Consider the following 20,906-nt stretch of genomic DNA (forward strand, 5'->3'; position numbering starts at 1 on the left):
GTCTCAGTAAAAAAAAATTTAAACGACAGGAAACTTTAGCGGTTTCAAACACCGGCTACACCTGGATGCAGGGAACCAGCCTACGCCAAGATGTCAGTGGAATTTATTTTTCTCAGAGTAAATCCTAAAAAATGCCACTGGCCTCATCTAAGTATTAAAACCCCACAATCAGTCTTTAACCTTCTGAACGAATCTTCCCCAGACGAGGACAAACAAGGAAGAAACAAAATTCACAGAAGTCGGTTTGTCGCGTTTCCTGTTAGGCCTACGGAAGTTTCCCCGTCATTCAGCAGCAGTGGATGATGCTGAAGTGCGTTCACTTTATTGGGCCTTCAATAAATTTGCCTCAGCTGTCGTGTATTTGTTTATTAGTCCTCGCCTGGGAAGTGGAAGGAGACGAGCACGATCACAGCCAGAAGAGAAGACAGAAAATCGATGTGGAGTACAAAAATAGCCACAATGTGCCATCTGCCTTTAAAGGAGAAATGTCACACACTTAAATGGCTTGTACTTTGAAATTGTTCGCCTGCCTTTTACATGACCCCCAACCCCCACAATCTCTTTAAACTCATTCTGTGCTGGCAGTAGCTGCCAGATAGCTATGTTTCTTTTTGTGTTTTACAACTGGAGGTACTGTCCAGTAAGTGCCACTAAGTGTGAGTGTGTCTAAGTGTAATCCCCAAAAACCCCTAAATTAGTTTAAATGCAAAAAACCCGCAGACAAAAGAGTCACTGTTGTGACCCAAACTAGCTAGGTTAAGATTCCAATAGTGTCCCAACATACCAGCCTGCATAGAGTGTAGCATGAAGTCGACGAATCTTTTCGTTAGTGTGTACTAGGTACAGCGTTAATGAGAAAACACGACGGGTCGAGATCTGTAAGTGCTCACAGCACCAACTAATGTGGCAGAGGGGATGACGGACACACAGCTACTACGCGTTGGAAGACAAGTGAGATTGGACTGAGAATCAAACATAATCAGGCAAAAAATAGGGATGACGAGGAAGGCAGGAAAAAATAGAAGGTGAAGCAATTGAGGTTGGTAGTATAAAGGACATTTAAAAATATTATTACCCCCTTAAAAGCAGGAAAACAAATGATCTGATGATGTTAAAACCCTGTGCTGATATCGAGCTGTTAGAAAATTTGGCAGCATTAATCAATAGTCTTTGATGATGATGATGATGCCCAATATTTTCCAGCAAACTGAGCAGCAGCGGCGGCAGCAGCAGGCGGGGAGCACACACACCAGGACAACACAAAAACAGGAGCGACCAACCGACACCTGCGATTGGTCGAGAGTCCGTTCTGGAGTTCCAATGAAAGACACGGCAAAATAATAAAAAATAAAAATAAAAAAACAAAAGGAAAAAAAATAAGAGGAATTCAAACTAAACAATCGAGAGGAAATAAGACCGTAATGACTGATTGGCAAATAAACAAAAGAGAGAATAATAAAAACAAAAGCAGCCTTGGTAAAAACATTAGAGAATGTCGCATAACAATAATAATAGTAAAGTGGCTGTTGCACTTTAGTTTTGTTCTTGCAGACAGGTGCCGAGTTCTCGTGGTTACCGCTGGGAGCTCGTGTAACATTTGAGCAGTTGCATACGATGGTGGACTCCAGATCTGGTGGGGTGAGCAGAGAAGAAGAGGATGGGTTAATGCGGAGCTGCAGAGTTTGTTGTTTGTTGGACTAAACGGCAGGAGAAGAGGAGGTGGGGGGAATTTCTCTGTGGATACTCACATGACGGGTGGGCTCTACCAGTGAGGCGGTACGTAGCTGTAACCAGGGGTCCCTTGGGGCCTGTAGGTTGGCACAGTAACTGGGTGTGCGCCGATTGGTGGGTGCTGGGGTGTTGTCAACAGAGTCCCTACACACATTTAACACCAGCATTAATGTGGAAGAAGCTCCTTTAAAATAAAAATAAGCCTCCTTTGAGAATTACTGAAACCCTGCTAACTTTTGTCACGTTACAAACACAACTTCAGTATACTTTATTGAAAACTATGAATGCTCTCGAAAGCAGGACTTGGTTAGAAACTATGAAAAGCACAAAAAAGCCTGCATCTAAGGCGACAGGCCAGGTCTGGAGAGTACAACTCAGAGAAGCAGCCAATACGCCGATGCCAACTCTGGAGGAGCTGCAGAGAGACACAGCTCAGCTGGGAGAATCCATTAACGATGTATTGGTTGTGCATTTCATAAATTTGGTATTCATGTACGAGAAACGTCTTTGGAAAAAAAAGCCATAGCGTGTCATGTTTAAAGTTTGCATACATGCAACCAGAGGGATGCTTTACAATCGCATGAATTGCACGAATGATGCAAAGTCCAAATCTAAATTTATCAGTGACAGGATACAAAACTGCCACACAGATGCTGTTTTGAAAATGAAAGCAAAATATTTCAATCTAGAAGATAATTTGGAGACGTGGAACAAACGACTTGCAGTTGGGAGTTTTGGTGAAAACGGGGACTAACAGCTCTGAGTCAGGCGGAGCTGAAATCCAACAAACATCCGACTTTACATTTTTATTGGAATACAATTAATAAACATGCACTACTTTGAGTTGTTTCATTACATAAAAACTCAAGAGAAAACTTTAAAGTTTGTGGTTGCAAGTGACAAACTGGAAGAAGCATAAGGGAGATTAATGGGTTTACAAGGAATAGTAGTTGACAGGGTCTCACTTTGTACACATTCTGCAGAGAGTATTGGTTCTACCTGCACTCATGGCCATGGTTGTCCCGGCTACCATCCCCATGGTAGGCATACCGTTGTTGCGAGGGGCAGGAACAGGGACTGGGGCAGGATAGAGGGCTGTGGAGGGGATGCTGTTGGGCTGCACCACAGTGGTGTGATGGATCACGTGTGGCTGGGCCGCATATACTGGTTGGGTGTAGTATGCTCCCTGTCACAGGAAACAAGTTAAAAGAGCTCAAAGTGTTGCTCTCGATGGGGTCCTGCCGCATGTACAGCATGGAAGAATTATAACAGTGTTAAAGTGCTTTATCACTGTTCTGAAGGCAACATTTTTTACTTGAGACTTTGAAACTAAACGTTGAATAAATATCCATGTAATGTGAAGGCAATAACATGACGAAAGTGATATGAAACAGAGATGGATGGTTGAATAAATCCAATCGCATTTACAGAACACATTCTGCAAATCCCTGAAACAAGAAAAACGAGTCAGGAGAAGTTCTAACTCTCCTCCGACAATTTGTTTTAATATCGAGATTTGGATAAAGTCTCGTTCCCAAGCTATTTCACAGACTGCACGCCATTTGGTCGCAAGTTTGGCAAAAATGCTTTAACAAATTGTTTTTTAATAGCCAGAGAAATGATGTTGCCAGCAAGGAAAAACAAACGTTAAATGGCGGAGACAGCCAAACAGGTGGAACAGTAAACACAGAGACAATGTCGTCCGTGATGTCCTTACCTGTGCGTAAATGTTCTGCTGAGGGTAGGCACTGCGGATGGGGTACATGGCTGTGGGGTATGGGGTGGGAGTGGGGGTGTAGGGAGGGGGTGCTCCGTTTGACTGAGTGGGGGGCACTTTGTATGGGGTTCCCGCCGGGGTGTATCCTGCAAATATCCAGAAAACAGCTTAAATTAATCAAACAAATGCAAAGTAGTTCAAAAAATGTATGTATACATAAATTAATTTTTGATTATTAAAATTAGTTAGGATAATTTTACAAGATCTAAAATGAACTCAAGCAACTAAAAAGCAATTTATACAAGTGTATCAAATTCTGTTTTTATTCCCATCTTTTCTGGGGGGAAAACCTGGAAATGTGAAACATCGTGAGATCTTTGAGGGGATCTTGTTAACAAGATTAACACGTGTGGTGCCTGAAAGTTATTTCGAGTTTTGAGATGAAAATTTCTGCTTCTATTTTTTTCCTTTTCGGTGGAGTCGGAAGCATTTCTCCAGACAAAAACAGCAACCGACTGCTCCTTCAATCCAAGCTGATAAGAGCAATAAAACCTAACGTACTAACCACTGATAAGATGCTGAAACCCTTAGAGGGAGCTCAAAAGGGAAGTGCAGAGTAAGATAATTATACCAGGCTTTTCACTATAAGCTGAGTATGAATAAGAAATAGCTCCTGAAATGAACCATTGTTGCCGCTCAGACGCTGCTATAAATCCATTATGCCAAAATAACTGAAGAAAAAGGATAGTTAAAAGTGAAAAAAGTCAAATATTAAATAGTTTTTTCCCAAGACACATCAAAGAGATGTGTCTCTCTTGACACATCTCTTTCAAAGTGACAAATGACAAATGAGGGATATCAATTTTGCCACTTTAATATTTGCATTTCCTGTAAAGACCACCAGATGGGGACTGTTTGTATTTAAAGAAGAGTTCAGCCTTACAATCAGCAGAGAAAAACACATCATAAAAAAAAAAAAAAAAATCTGATTTAGCAGGCTTAAACTGGAGCTTTGAATCAAAGCCTTCTTTTAGTGTGCAGAGAAACAAAGAAAGAAGCTGTGTAAGCAGTGACTACAGGCTAAATTTAAGACATCACTTGTATTGCAGGGAAACATGGTAGGCATTAAATAATTTACCAGAGTCCTCACTTCACAAAGATTACATCAGTATTTGAAAGATGGTATTCGTCTCATTGGGCTGCGTTCTTATGAAGAATGGTCTGAGGGGGTGCAGTACCTCTGAGCAGCCACAGGATGGAGCCTGAAGGTCAAACATGCTACTAGCTAGCTGCTGCATAGCTTATGAAAAGCCCTTCTCTTACACAAGGACAAGGGAACAAAGAGATGCTGGAGCTGTTCTCGCTACCGGTGATTGTATGCTGGAGTGTGTGTGTGTGTGTGTGTGTGTGTGTGTGTGTGTGTGCATGCTTTCACGGTCAATCTCTGCTCTGAAGTCCACACGAGGCATTAAGAGACCATGGTATGAGACAGTCGTACAAAAGAAGCACAGACAAAAAAAACAAAACAAAAAAAAAACCTGTCCGTCAATGGTTGTGATGAATAACGACTGAGACGTGTTTTCAATCAGACCACAACTGGTTTTATCTAGCGATTCATTCATGTTGAGAGGAAAAGAAAATGAACTATTTTAATCCCCTCATAAATCAAGCCCAGTAGAAAGGAGTCAGCAATCAGACAACACAGCCACAACAGAAAGGCTCAGGTTTCTGTGAGAACAAAAGCAGATCTGATGTTTTGCTCGACTTCCAAAAGACGAACCTAAGCTCGGGCAGAGGAAGAGAGAAGGCAGCTTCAGAAGGAGCAAAGGAGGAGTCTATGAAACCTGCTCCTTCCTTTGTTACAAACCAAATCCAAGAGGACAGGAAAACGATGATTTCTTCTTGCTAACGGAATTCAGTTTTGACAAATTTATCAAGTCGCTGAGGGACATTCATTTCTTATATGATATGAATATAAATCACTGACCCTTTGCTCTATTCTCTCTCTCTCTGTCACCCCCCAACGCTCACATAATTGGGTCTGCTCAGTAATGGAAAAAATTAATAATCATTGAAATCCTTACTTTTTATGATTACTAATCGAGTCTGGAAATGCACAACATATTGTATTTTATGATTATTTTCTAACAACTATGTTTTAATAATGAAGCCATTTTTGTTTTTATAAACCCAGGAGTCAAATCCCATTGTACATAAATACCATTTGAACAGGGTAATGTCAATAAAAAGTTAATTGATTTCAGGAACATTATTCATTTTGCACACAGATGGATTTATTCAAAGCTCTTATTTATGTTAATTTTGGTTATTAAGACTTACAGTAAATAACCCACAAATCAGGTTCTTAAAATATATCAATATTACAAGGAGGCACTTTTTTTTTAACAAAGAAATGGTAATCCCGTGGCTTATGTCACCTCCCAGCTTCATTTCCTCTCAAGTTTATATTTTCTGTTAAGTTACAATTACACCAACGTTAAATTTTTTTTTCCATTGTTCTTATTTAAATACATTGATGTAATGAGCCAACATTATTTGAAAGGCAAAATTAAAAGCAAGGTCAGACATCTGCTTCAAAGTCTCATTGGATATGGAGATTGAAAGAGTTATTCTGTAATCAAACCCGTGGACACATTTTAAACGGTGAAGTTAAAATATTTCGGTGTTCATGTTGAGACACAAATTGAAACAATTACAACTGCCCAGAGTTGTTGATTATTTACCCAGCTGAAGGTTTAATGGGGCAGACCTGAAGCTGCTTAATATGAGGGTGTGCTTATTCTTCCTCATCTCCTCTATTTTAATAATTAAAAATCTGTAGATGAGTTAGGTTCCCTAACTCGGAGGCAAATGTCATTTTATAGCATAATCATTTGTTATAAAAATCTTATGTATAGCAAATATGACTTAAAAGAAATTTTACTTCTTGATTTAACGCCTTGAAATTGGGCCTCTGCCTCTTTAAAACCTCCTGCTCTTTCTGAAACTCCACCTTCAGGAAGTCATCATAATAGTGCTCCTCTATTAACCCTTTAACAACTCTTTTTTTTTTTTTTTAAACCAGCATTGCACTGAGAAATAGCTCCTAAATTCATGCACAGCTCCACCAGGTGTCTGCCAATAGCTGCTGGCTCCTCTGGAGGAGCTGAGCAGGGGAGAAGCAGGCCATGAAGTTTATGATATAAACAGTCTTTTATAAGTTAGCTGACAGATTAAGAATCTTTTTAATCATGGAGGTCAAGTTTTTTCTGTTTACCTGCGTTTTCCTTTCTCTCTTTCCACTAGTCAATGTAAAATACTTCTAAGAACGTGTTAAATGTCAGTTTTCTCAGAAATGTTAACCTTTAGGTAAATACTGGGGCTTAAAGAACCTTTACTGTCACCGCATTCCTACAATAGCTGCCCTAATATTAACAACAGTTAATATTTGAGGGAGATAGTTGAAAATAACTTCTTTATGTCAATTTATGTTGCCTTCTTGGTATCCCAAAATACTAAATTAGATCCATCGCGATCAGTCACTGTGGTGACGATCAATAGACTAAGAATCAATCGTCCAAATGTTTAATAATTCAGAAAATTAATGAACATTACTTTCTCAAAATAATGTTTTCTCTTCACTACAACTGTGCATTGTAAAACGGTGGTTGGAACAAATGGTGTATCAACTTAGTCTTTAATTTTAATTAGTTCAGAGTTAATTTGGCCTCACTTTCAAAAATCTTCATGTTTCATTCTTGCATGTTTTTGGTGATGCTGTGTGAAAAACCTACAGTATATTATTGTGCAAATTAACCTGAATTTGTTGAGAATTATTTTGTTCTCATTTCCAAAACCGAGGTTCTTAAAGAGAAGAGGCGTCAGACATGGCTATGACGCAAAGTGAAACTTCTAAATTATTTTAAGATGTACAGCATTTTCATCACAACTGAAGGTAACAGTTGACAGCGTGACTTTCCAGCTCAATGTGACTGAAAGATGCATCATAACCCTTTAATGGGAATGTTGTTATTTTTGCTTGTAATTGTGTATATTAGAGATAAGTTGTTTTTTTCCATAAATTTATAGTGTACTCCTGTTCAAAAATAAACAAAATAAATTGCCAGTACTGTGCTTATCTCTCCATCTAGAATTTGAATACCTAAACCCTATCAAGCAGGACTGCATAGATATTAATGGTCTAACTATTTGGCTGTTACTTTTCTGATGCTCAGGTGGTGCCCCGACTTGGCCATTTTGATCTAAATTACTAGTTTTGTTAATAATTACCCTCAACTATTGTTTAGTGATTCACAGGCAAGTCGGACCCATTGTTGCACAACACCCACCATATTTACCCACTGGCTGGCTGGGTAGTAAGTTGTTTTCGGAAACATTTTGAATAAACCAGACGCACAATAAAATGCTGTGTAAAGACTGATTAAAGGCACTGAAGGAAACGTGCAGGTTTGCTTGTTATTTCAGTCTAGCATCAACAGGTGCAAACGGCAAACAAGTCTAAATTTACTTTTTTTTAACTAAAGTAATTTGTTGAATATGAATGATGATTTCTCAGTTTGAAGTAAGGCTGTCAGGAAAATGTGGAGTTACAATACTATTAAGTATTGCCATGGCAAATGTAATCAGATATATTGAGCAGCTCTCGCTTTAAATACAGCCATCAAAATCTTCTAAATGCTTATGAGAATGACTCCATATTGTTTCATTCCAGTAAGTGAAAATGTCTTTACGATCCTTGTGATTTAAATTTAAAACTTGAATGAATTACAAAAAGTTATTGTCAAATTACATTTCCCTTAAAGCAAATACAACAATCAGCTTCAGTGGACGTTTTGACACTGGCATGCAAGCCTTCTTGCAGTATTAATTAAGTTTCATAATAATTACTTATGACATTTGGACAAAATATTAGGATCTGTGTTACAAACTTTCCCATTTTTCTGTAGTTTCAACTAGTTAAAAACTGGTAGATAATGAAAAAGTATGTTGTTCTTAATTTGTCTCAACATATAATAAATCTGTTCCATCTAAACTGGGGAGTATAATTTTAAAAAATGTTAACAAAAGAGTCAACAAATTGACACAAAAAACACATTAGGATGTAACTAGGTAAAGCTTTCCAAACTCCCTGTTCTGGTTTTGTTCTTTTTTAAACCAGAGAAAATGAATTTTCACTCCAACATCACCTCATCAAAACCTGTTTGTTGGATTTCTTTTTGCAGAAAACTCTTTTAACATGTCTTTAACAAAAGCAATGAAAGCTGACAGCCTTATTTTTTTGTTTTTGAAGAACAGTGAGAGTTCAAGCTTACCTGGTGGATACCCAGGACTGCCTGTTTGATAGAGGTTCGGAGTGTAGGTGGGAGCTGTGGCTGGATACCCTCCTGGATAGGCTGACAGAGGAAGAACACAGGTGGAAAAGAAAATGTGACAAAATCCCACTAAATAAGCACAGGGAACACCCAACACATATACGAAGGAGTGTAGAACAAAGTACTTAACTTGAAGCAGGATGTGCACAGATGGCAGTCATTAAAAAAAAAAAAAAAAACTAAAACGTCTGCAACAATAACACAGTCGGCTGAATGTGTCTAACATTCACAGATTAGGCAGGCGAGGCACACCTGCCAATATGGTGTGGGAGGAGATAAATTCAGAAACATTAGCGATGCATAAGGATGCACGTGAGAGGGGTAGACACACACTGCTGTGCGTCATAAATCACATGTCGGGCGAAGCAACAAAGATCCGACCTGAGAAAGAGTTTTCTGGGATGGAATGTGAAGCTACGGAGAGATACCAAGAAGCAACAACAGGAAGCAAAACAAGCAGGTTTCAGGATACAGTTGAATTCTAATTAATTTATGCAGGTTATTTGTGTTGCTTTAGCATCAACAGAATCTAAGACAGTTTTTAATTCATTTCTCTGACTACAGGGCAGACCACAGCCTTAAAGCAATGGACTGGAAAACCATTTGCTTCAGCATCAACCCCAATCTCAGAAATTTTCCACCTACATTTAGAGAAACCACCACAGTTAATGCCAAATATATTACTTGGGAGTTGCGACACGTTGTTGATTCCAAATCGGCACTTTGTTGATTCCAACTCGGCTCCGACTTTTAGCTGGGCCAGAGAAGAGAATCAGTTTTGTAAAGAACTAAAGTTGAGCTCATGAGGATCAACAACCAATCAAAATGTTGAGTGCCATGTTTAAAACTCACAGGGTTTCTATCAGTTCAAATCTGTCCAATTAAAAAGACAAAACTACTGAGCTATTACATTAACAAAATGCAGCAGAATAACATGAGCTAAATTTGGATATTATTTGCCACATTCTATTATGTAGGTCAGGGGTGCCCAAAATGTCGATCGCGATCTACCGGTCGATCGCGATCTACCGGTCGATCGCGATCTACCGGTCGATCGCGATCTACCGGTCGATCGCGATCTACCGGTCGATCGCGATCTACCGGTCGATCGCGATCTACCGGTCGATCGCGATCTACCGGTCGATCGCGATCTACCGGTCGATCGCGATCGACCGGTCGATCGCGGGCAGGTTTTGAGTCGATCTCTGCAGGACGCTGAGAGCAGCACTTCCTCTTCTGACAGACTTTTCAAAATATTCACTAAGATCCAAAACGTTTGTAGCTTCATTAAATAACAATAAAGCCTGAAACCTGATATCGTAACGGACTGAACGTTTTTAACGTAATCTGTGCTCGGCTTGCGGGGCGCAGGCGGTTGCCACGGCAACGGGTGTGCTTAACAATAAAGAGAGAGAGAGAGTGAAACGGTGCGAGTGGTTTTGAGTTGTTCGGGTTATTTTACCTTTGTTTACCTTCGCTGTGATTCATCACAGCCGCTGAAGTTTCTGAACGTTCAATAAACGACAAACTTGGACTAATTACCTCGTTCGTTTGCAGTAAACGTCACAACAAACGTCAAATAGGACAAATATATTTGATTAAGTTTTAACAAACAAATGGCTTCTACCACAATAATTGTGTCAAATTACATTAATTATATCCCAAATTCAGAGGATTTGCCTTTACCTCTGCAGAGCTCTTTGGTTCCTCCTATCAGTCTGCAGTTTCGCATATTGACGTCATCAAAACAAATATCGGATATACCATAACTGACACCTGCTGGCCTCAGGTTTGCAACCAGCTTCTGACTGAGAAACCAGTAACCTGCTCCCAGTGTCAGAATCTCACTGAGGAAGAAACTGCATTAGGTTTTCTATCACTTTATCATTTCTGATATATCTGATGTTTATTTGCATAGAAAATTAGTCAATAGGGTTTCATTTATAATTTGTATGTGTAACTGGGTCTATATCAATAGTTATATATTTACACAAAAATGTTTTCTTTAATGCATTTGTCAGTTTGCATCTGGCTGTTCTTGTGTTCTTCTGTCTCTGTTATGGGGGGTTTGGTCCTCCAGCTCCGCCTTACTTTCTTCTTCTCTTGTTCAGGGTCCTCCAGGACTGTTATAAATGTTAAGTTATTCATTTCCTCTTCCCTTTTGTCATTCGTTCCACTGGGGAGAGGCAAGTTTTGTGGTCCATTGGAACGCTTTCATTCATATTCTTCAAATGTTTATTTTTCCATCTGTGCTGATTAAATGTGTTTGAATATTTTCATTTGAGTAATTACTCCTTTATAACATTGTTATGTTGTATAGATTGGGCTGGAGAACTGGAGCACATGCTATGTGCTAATGCTAATATCTCCCGATTGACAGATCAATAAACGGAGACTGCCTCCAAACCTAGACTTGATGCTTTGTGGTTCATCCGATCACCACACACACAACGCAGAAGTCCACCAGTCACATATGTCTTCATGTCATGAGGTAGATCTCAGCCGGCTGGTGAGAGAAAAAGTAGATCTTGGTCTCAAAAAGTTTGAGCACCCCTGATGTAGGTAAATTTCTCTACAGCAAAAGCTGCACTGACAAGTGCCGATTCCAAATCCATTTAGTAAAACTTTCCATATTTTATCATCACCAGGTACTTTAAATAATTGCAGCATGGCTGATCATTACAGGTCAGAGCTTCAGCTGTCAATCAGACTGTTTAATACAACATTAGTAAGCAAAGGTGGAGAAATTAAGGTTCTTATAGGGAAAGTGAAACAAGTCATGTGACTTGTGTAGTCGCAGTGTGCCTGTGGTTCTCTACAGAAACGCAACATATGCTCATTGTAGCGTCTTTTTCTGTAATGTAAGAGGAGGTGTTCAGTTTTGTTTTACAGAACCAGTGTAGAACAAACTAGCAATCAGTGAAGCAGCTTTGGTGGAAAAACCCTGAAGGAGCAAAGAGGAGGGGCAACAAATATCCCAACATCTCCTTAACTAATTTTATAAAGAAAGAGATGAAGAAACATAGATAAAAAGCATCTGAAGAGGCTCCCACTCAACTGGAAAAAGCTTACAGGAAACCCTGTAAAATAACTGATCACAGATTGAAATCATAAAGCAAAAGCAACACCTTAATTCTGTGTAAACTGTAAAATAGTGGAAAAAAACTTCATTACATTAAACTAAAGTTTGCCAAAAAGAAGATAAAAAAGCTTTACATTGAAACCCACTTCAATCAACTTTTACTCTTTTCACAATAATTAAAACCAGATCCTTGGGATCGTAGAGGAGAACTCGATGAAACACCAGGCGGTTTTGATGACCTAGTTAAAAGCCAGAACTTCTCAGAATCTCACAGAATTTAACTTGAGGAGTTTTTAGAGGTTTGGTGAAGACCTAAGTAAATAGTTCAGAGGAATGGTTTAATATGTGCAGCGATGCCTTCCAAAGCTTAGGAAATGGAAAACAGTCTGCTTTTGTATCTTGTTCTATTGTATTCAATTTTCTGCCTGAATGGTCTGAGTGAAGGCCTGAGCTAGTCTCTATGTGTATAAAGGGAATGAATATTTGAGTCAATAACACCAAGATTAAGGGTTTAGAGAAACCCTGGAATGTGAAAATGTAATTCTGCTAGAACACCAATGTAAAAAATATGAATTATTTACAATTTCCCATTTAAACAGGTAATAGAGGGATATAAAAGTCCTTTTAAAAGTACTGCTTAACGTGCCGTTTGATTTCATTACATGTTAATGACAAAATACTTTAAGTAGTGGTCATAAATGACAACTTCGTAATATTTATTTAATCAAGAATGGGCTGCCGAGGGAATCTGACCAGCCAACATACAGTTTATCCATCATCCAGCATCATCTCTGCGGAAAAGACACCAGGACTGCTGTGGCTCATCAACTCTAATTAACAAACCCCAGACTGATCAGACTGCTGACCACAGAGACTCAGAGTTCCTCAGAGACTTGATACTCGACTTTCCTCAGTTCTCTGTTTATTGTCTTCATTTTAAATTCTAAAATACCAGCACAGACAATGGACATGCTTTAAATGTAGAAGCTGGGGGGGGGAGGAGGCTGAAACAAAGCAAGGAAGAATGAATGAAAATAGGACAAAATTTTAAAAACAATAAAAGGAAGGAAAGAGTGACAGGGAGAACACAGAAAGAAAATAGAAAAGGTGGTAAATTGGAGTTCAAGAAAGGAAATGAAGAATGGGTGAAAGGAAATAAGTAAAAACACCAAGAAGGAAAGAATCAAGAAAGAACAGTACAAGGATTGCAAATAGCTAGACTAATTAACCCACAAATGGCTTGTTACAGCTTGTTGCAATAAACATTTAATTTGAAAAGGTTTCAAAATTCAACAAATAAGACTTGAAGTTTTCACCGTTTGTCTTTAGCTGAAGGAAATTGTAAAAAACCACACCCGCTTATGTACTCATGAAAGTTTTTATTCACTGTCAGCTATTTTATGTTCTCTTCCTCACAGTACTTGTGCTGCTTACATGTGTGCCCACATATCTCAATCAACGGAAAAATGATCAAAACGGTTCACTATTACTCAAGGTTGTCGTACCTAAAGTATCTCATATTTTGGGTAGAAACAAAATATGAAATACAGTTACCAGTACCAGTCTAGGTACTGTTAAAAATACTTAGGCTGATTACTTATTTGAAGAGTCTTGTATGCAGTTTGTGATTCTTTGTAAATATTTTATTCTGCTTTTGAAAACAAAAATTATTAGTAGAATGACCCAGCGTGGCTTTAACTAGTCATTTTGCAGCTTCCCTATTTGACTTGATCTCGCATGGCAAATTAAAAACCTAAATTCATTTCATTTAACAGACAGAGAAAAGGTGCCATAAATCACAAACTACACATAGGGCTAGTTTTCTTCAGGGTGAATCACGTACTGGCATCGATAACAGAAAGAGCCCACAACAAAAGGAGGAAATGAAAGAATTTCAATCAGCGTAACCTGAACAGATTAGCTGACTATATAGTGACATCAGTTGGAGACCTAATGTTAAAAGTGCTATTTTATAGCACAATCAACTAATTATGCTAGTTGATTCAGTTGTTATAGAAATGCTATATATTTTTTTTTATATCAAATAATGAGTTCAGCAGATGCGCAGTGTTTGCTAATTCCTGCTGGCTAGTCTGAAGGAGCTGCGAGCCGTGGGGAGGGGGTGCTCTGCGAGGGAGGTGGAGGCTCGGAAGCTGCAGCTCTCATTTGTGATGCGATGTAAAGCCCAAAAAAGTCAATTTTACATAACACTGCCCTTTTAATCTAATTCTACACTTGTTTCCATTATAATCCAGATTGCATAAGAAGTCAGCGCACATCTGTATACGTGTCTCACCTGTGAAGGCCATATTCTTGGGGTTTCCATAAGGAGTGCCAGGCTGAACAGGACTGTAGACTGGATTCATGGCTGAAGATAACCTGCTTTTACTAAGAAGAATCACAGGAGGGGGGTGGAACAGAGGGAAGAGGGTTGAAATAGAAAAACAGAAACAACACATGTAATTCATGTCAGTTGATGAAAAACACACATACTGTCAATATTACATTCGTCTAAGGGATTCGGCATGAAGAGGGGGAAAAAATCTGAAAGTCATCAAGCCCTGTGAATCATCGTCCTTATATAGGCTCAACGTAAGAATACACTCAGACTACTGAAATAACACAGAGCGCAAGTACTGGCTGGAAAGCACAAGGAGGGGTGGATTCATTGAGAACTAGCGTCTTCTGTGCGGTCTTGAATGCGCCACACAGCCAGACTTTCACAACTGGAAGGGAAAAAAAAAATGGAGCGACCTATTAATGGATTCAGGTGCTAGAACAGGTTCAGGGTAAAGGTTTTGTTAATGCCGCATGCCCTGCGGAAAAAAAAAAAATAGAGAAAGAACTCCGCCTCAGTTCTGTCCAACTTACCTGCCGATGATAAATTTGGGCATTCTGAAAGTGTTTTAGTGATAATGTGAGTGTGTGTTCATGCATGCCCCGTACCTCTTGTGCGTGTCTGGTTGATACATGAAACTGAATTTGTCTGTGGGATGCCCGCTCGCCATTCTTGCTTTATGCAAATGAGGGAGGAGTGGAAGTGGATATGCAAATCTGAAATTAAAACAGCGAGAGGTCATGATTACAATGAACACAGGAAAATATAGTGAAATTATATTAAAAAAAAAAAAAACAGCAAAGAAAAACGGGGGTAAAAAAAAAGCAAGCGCCAGTGCAACGGTAAATGGTTAGTGAGAGCAGCAGAGCTGAGCGCCTTTCTGATAACTGATCCAAAACCAGCTCCTCAGTTGCTACTTGTAAAACCTATAAGATGTGTATCAAAGTGATAGCAACCCATGACTATGTATGAGTATACACACATGAAACGTGCTGCATTTAACAAGAAACACAAGCGGCGATACAAACACGGAACCAGCCCATGAAAAAAGCACAACAAACCCAGTGAGCAGGCAGGTGACAGCAAGCACAACAACTAAACAAAACACAGCACACCAAGGCTGAAAAAAGACGCCAAGTGAGGACTGGAAGATTCTAAATAAAAAAAAAAAAAAGAGGGGGGAATGTGTGTGTGTGTGTGCGTGTAATGTGTGTTTTATTTGAGATGATGTGTTCCCCGGACAGACGGGATGTGGCGTTTGAAGTGTGCTTGTAAAAAGTAGCTCTGTCATTTGCTGTGTATGAGAGAGTGCCGAGTATCCTGCGGTTAACACCACAATCCCCAGCAGTTCCTTATGAAAAACAGGAGTGCTCCGTCAATGGTTTCTCACTTTATAAAAACACATTTTTAAACTGAATTAAATGAAAATAAACTGATCCACCCTCAAGTCAAGATTATTTGTAAAGGACATTTCAGCAACGAGACACATCAAAGTGCTTCACACAGCAAAAACATGGTACAGTTGCTAATTATGGAACAAGCAATAATCATTAAATTTTGTAAAATCAAGCAAATACACATCCAATATGTTGATCAATGGTCTACTTATAACTAATCAAAAGCAATTCTAAAAAGCTTTGATTTAAATAAACTCAGCGTTGCAGCATCTTTACAGTTTTCTGGAAGTTTGTTCCAGATTATTGGAGCAAAAGAACTGAATGCTGCTTCTCCGTATTTGGTTCTGGGAATGCAGAGTAGACCAGAACATCCAATATGTACGTGACCGGAGTGGTACAGGTCTTTAATGTACTTTGGTGCCAAGTTGCTCAGTAATTTGTAAACCGATAGAAGTATTTTAAAGTCTCTGAGCTATTTCCTTAGCTTGTCCTTTAAAGTCTGTTAATTAGAACAAATCCGTTGAATCCTATTAGTGTGTCAATTCATACACATGGGGCTTATAGAAGTCCTGAAACGTCAGCATCAATCCCCAAAACACCGGTACATGAAAAGCACTAAATGTATATTTTTATGGTGGAATACAAGCCCCAAAATCCAACTTGTGTGCCGGTGCTCTTGTAAAACAAGGACGTTAACAATCTAGCTCTATTTCGCCTCTTAAACTGGTGTCTCACATTGAAATTATGTCTCAGGGGAGATGATTAACCTGCTTCGATACATCTCGCAGTACAATCCTAATTAATCTACTGCATCATTTGTGATTGAATTCCTTCCTCTAGCTCTGCTCAGCCTCCCACCTTTCATCTCGCCCCTGAGCGGCTCTTCTTTGTTAAACTCATCGTTTACTTTCCCCGCCTTCATTAATGGGCGTTTTTACATGCAAATGCTTCCAAAGTCAAACTAAAAGCTGTAGCTCTGGACAGCTCTGGTTTGGCCTCGACTTATAAATACCAAACTGTTCAAAACAAATGCACGAAATATGCTGTGTAATGCATAAACTTAAATTTAATATGGTTTCACATTTTCAACCAATGATGCAGATTAAGAGAAATGCAAATCCTTGGCAAAAGTCAATTGCAATTTATCATTAAGTACAGACCTACCAAATTAAAATGTTGCGCATTACAGATTGGTCTTTTTGGGATTGTTTATGATCATTTCAAATGTGTCGCTCCAGCTTAAAGCAGAAGGCAGTAAACATATAACAGGTATGTTTCTGGCACCACAGGGAACCAGGTGTTTAGTGCAGCTCTGGACTTTTTAAATGTGCAAACGAGTCTTGTTGAGGTTGAGGTCCAACAGCATAACAAAACAACCAGAGGGAAACCACCGGATCACTTCTTACTGACTAAGGCTTTTACTAACATTAAGTAGGAAATTTGGGCTTTTCATTGTGGCCTGACTTGTCTGCTTAACGTTTTAATTGTGTGATTTAAAAATAGACTATTGGACTTTATCTGTTTTCTTTTGGTTTTGTTTTGGGGTTTTTTGCCAGGGTAGCCAAAACAATGTTTTCTAGCATCAGCACAAAAACATACATACCGTTGTATAAAAAAACTTCTAACTGAGCTCTATTAATCTAATTACAACAGCTCATAGTATCATCTTAATTATAGTTAAACGAATAACTTAGATGAATTTTCAATGGCAGTCACACTAATCACAACGGTCTGAGATGCATCCCTTGAAGTTTTTAGTGTTTTGACATCTTAATTTCCACTCCTCTTGAGACATTTTGACACCATTGTGCAAACTGATGACTATCTGTTTAGATTTTTAAAGCAATTTCTTTTAACACAAGTAGCCTTTACTGATCAATAATCTGAAAGGATAGAGAGAAGGGGAAGACATGTGACCAGGAATCGAATCCACAACAACAGCGTGAAAAACTAGAGTTTCTCTTCAACCAGATTAGCTTCACAGCATCACAACCTCCAACTCATTTAAACGGGATTAAAATACACCACCTACGCCATGATTGACATATATTTTTGTCGCAAGACATTGAAATTGTCTGATTCCATTCAACAGTAAAGAAATAAGTGTATTACAGTAATTCATACACTTCAAAACCCCATACTTCTACCTCACTGGGGGCACTCATAACCAAGCAACAGCTACAGATCTGGACATCATAGTTATGAACAAAGTGGTAAAACGGTCCTCCTCTATTGTCTTCAACCAACAAGTCAAGGCTTAAGATGTCCTTAATTTGTTCCTGGAATGGCAAATGATAAAGCTTCCAACTAAACTGGTAGAAAGTCAATGTCAAAACAAGTAAGAGAACTGATCTGATCATCACATTAATAATGTTATTTCTCAGACAAAAATATAAAAACGTTGAGTGAGGTAACAAAGCCCGTTAACACAAGGACAGGTGGCTACACAGACCCAGAGGTCTTCTCCTCCCATCATATACATACCCAGTTACAGCTGTGCATGAATAGAGCAGTGAGACTCAGGTGTGTTCGTCTGATTCAGTGAGTTGGACAGCATGGAAAGGTGAAGGGAAAAAAGAATAAAGGGTGAGAACAAGAGGGGCTCCACAATGAATTTAATGAGGGAGTATGTGCAGAACAGAGGACAACAGAAACACATGTGTTGAGTGGGAGAGTCCAACCGTAACTCACTGCGTTTTCTTTTTTAAGAGAGGGGGAGGGTGACGAACAGGTCTCTACTCATAAAAAGCTCTCTCGTTTTTTTTTAAACCAGTAAAACTTCTGTGCTGCAGCCAGAGAAGACCATTTTACACAGATCATTCACAGCGGAAAGGCAGAAGGGATTATTGTGTATTTGAAGAAACAAACGCAAACAGAGTATTTCTTTCTATTTAACATACAACTCTGTTGCTCATAGGATAACTTGGAAAAAAATAAAACAATTTTGTCTCCTGATTAAATGCAGTGGACCACCCTATTCGTGGTTCAGTATTAGATTTTTTTTCTGTGGAACTGTGACTCAAAAAACTGGCTTTTTATATTTACGTGTGTGTGTTGCAAGCAGGTTTTGTATAATGCCAACAGGAGTGCAAGAAATCACTGCCCAACAATATTGAAGGTTAGTGGTGCACCGATTTCAGTTTTCAGGCATATCACAGATTATCAATCCTTTAAAAAGCCTGGCCTATTGATTCCGATTTTGGCTGGTACCAATTTATGTTTGTCTGAAATGTCACTAAATATCAAAAATCACCGAGTTGGCAACAGTGAGGTCACTATTGTTAACTGCAAACATAACCTGATGGGCCTGGCGTTAATCAAACCTCTCGTCTCACCAGAGAGTAAAATAGGACAACAGCTGATTTTTAGACCAAGGTAGATAAGATCGGCTTCACATGTATGAATCGGCCGATCTCCCAAAATTAAAGGAAATTGGCGGCGACAGTGCACCCCTACTGAGGGTGAAAGAGCTTTGTGGTGTAAATACAGATTTCCTTCTACAATCTGTTGTTCCGGTTTGCCACCCAATATTTCTTTAGATTCTTCTTCTGATCCTAACTTGTTCTGCTTTGCATGCAAACGTTGCAGTGTTTTCTCAAGCAACAATGGTGTTTGTTTGGCAAGAATTAAGAAAAAGAAAAAAAATAATAAAGAAATCTTTATACCCAAGAGCTATAAAATCCGAGTAAACCAATGAGTTTTTTTGCTTGTGGATTACTCACAGGTAAAAAATGAGAAATGGTTGCATTTTCTGTTTGCATCATGCTAGGAGAAAAAGTCTGTAATGGCTGTTGTGTACCAACAAAAAAAAAGATAATCTCTTAAACTACTTAACTGAAAAGAAACATCTTTTGGAACTACATTTTATAGTTGTTTGCAACATCAGAATACATTTGCAGATTGGTCAGTGATCAGTTCAAAGTACTGCTTTCAGATTGAGAAAAGTCAAATCAAACGCTTGTTTGCCCGCTTGCAAACTTCAGTCTTCACCACCACTCACTAGCAGACGTTTAGTGCCGACTCACTCTTCCACTGACCACAACCAGAACCGGCGTTCTAGTTGTGGGGTAAGATGTTGCATAAAATAAAAACAAATAATAATACAGTGTGTCCCCATCTTTGGTGTTTGCCAAAACCATGAAACTTGAAGCTTCGTCTAAATCCGTCTCAATCACTCATTAGGAAATCGGTGAGCCAGATGTGCAACATGTGGAAATAACTTGTTTTTAAGTTTACTTCTGACATGCTTAAAAAATTAATTGCATATTTATGTTAAGTCTTGTAAAGTATATATTACTACTACTATTGTTATTGTTACTCTGTATATTTTTTTAACACTTTTCGAAGTGTTTTGTATGAACCCAGATGATGCTGCTGTTCACCTGAATTTTTCCAATAAAGGCCATTTCCCATCAAGTCTATATTTGTGAAATTGTTTTTGAAAATTCACATTTTTCTATTGATCTTATCCTACAGTTAAGAAGAAAATGCCCCCTTGGCAACTTACTTAAAAATCTTTGTTCAATTATTGCAAAAATGTACTTCCAAACAGACAAATATTCTCTCGAGTATCAAGCTGCAATTTAACCAGCAGTATAGCATTATATTCAGGTATCGTTACCCCCTGCATACAGGCAATAAAGGTTTACAGTCAAGAAAGAAAACTATTCAGCATTGAGATCACAGGGATAAAAATAGGCATTCATATCAGGATGACTAACAACATGATATTGTTCAAGAAATAAATAACCATTTTAATTTTGAAGCCATTATTAATCCAGGTTGGTATAGTAATGACATTTAGACAGAGCAGAAAAGCTTTTGCAGGCATCGCCTTACGAACACACTCTCACACGTCAGACATTCATCTGGGGGCCAACTGACATTATTAAGAAAACCTTCCTGCTGCCTGGTTTTACCAGGTTTATTCTTCAGGACTTCGTTTAGCTCAAACTCTATTAGAGGGACTTCATTTGGGCTCAACTCACAGGCCTGTAGCCTGAAGGCCCTCAGTAGAACAACACAACTAAAACGTATGTGTAACTCAAAACCATGCGCATCTGTAAAGCTGATGAGTCTGAACGTAATCTGTGGGTATAAAACTGAATAAAGCCATAGTTCAGCAGCAGAAATATTAATGACTGTTTCAGTACATTAAAAAAAAGCAGCCTCTCAAGAGGAACTGAGAAGGTGAAAAATATGAGGCGGGAACAATTGCAAAAAAAAAGAAAAAAGAACTAAACACACA

The 20,906-nt window shown here is 38.7% G+C and overlaps 1 protein-coding gene across 3 annotated transcripts in view; it reads right to left on the reverse strand.

Moving 5' to 3' along the window:
* Positions 1 to 567: 567 nt before the first annotated feature.
* The window catches only part of fam168a (family with sequence similarity 168 member A), a 28,841-nt gene continuing 8,502 nt past the window's right edge, over positions 568 to 20,906 (reverse strand). Inside the window, exons 2-8 of one of the 3 annotated variants that reach the window (XM_055028428.1) lie at positions 14,870 to 14,977; positions 14,220 to 14,311; positions 8,782 to 8,862; positions 3,449 to 3,594; positions 2,731 to 2,917; positions 1,749 to 1,875; positions 568 to 1,630 (exon numbers count right to left, since the gene is read on the reverse strand). In XM_055028428.1, coding sequence (XP_054884403.1) covers positions 1,763 to 1,875; positions 2,731 to 2,917; positions 3,449 to 3,594; positions 8,782 to 8,862; positions 14,220 to 14,311; positions 14,870 to 14,931 — 681 coding nt within the window. In that variant the 5' untranslated portion in view covers positions 14,932 to 14,977 and the 3' untranslated portion in view covers positions 568 to 1,630; positions 1,749 to 1,762. Of the gene's footprint in view, positions 1,631 to 1,748; positions 1,876 to 2,730; positions 2,918 to 3,448; positions 3,595 to 8,781; positions 8,863 to 14,219; positions 14,312 to 14,869; positions 14,978 to 20,906 lie in introns of those variants that run through there. The other 2 variants (XM_055028429.1, XM_055028430.1) reach the window with 2 other exon arrangements.

This window comes from Poeciliopsis prolifica, unplaced genomic scaffold, assembly GCF_027474105.1.
Source record: "Poeciliopsis prolifica strain line A6 unplaced genomic scaffold, Auburn_PproV2 SCAFFOLD004, whole genome shotgun sequence".
Classification (NCBI taxonomy): domain Eukaryota; kingdom Metazoa; phylum Chordata; class Actinopteri; order Cyprinodontiformes; family Poeciliidae; genus Poeciliopsis; species Poeciliopsis prolifica.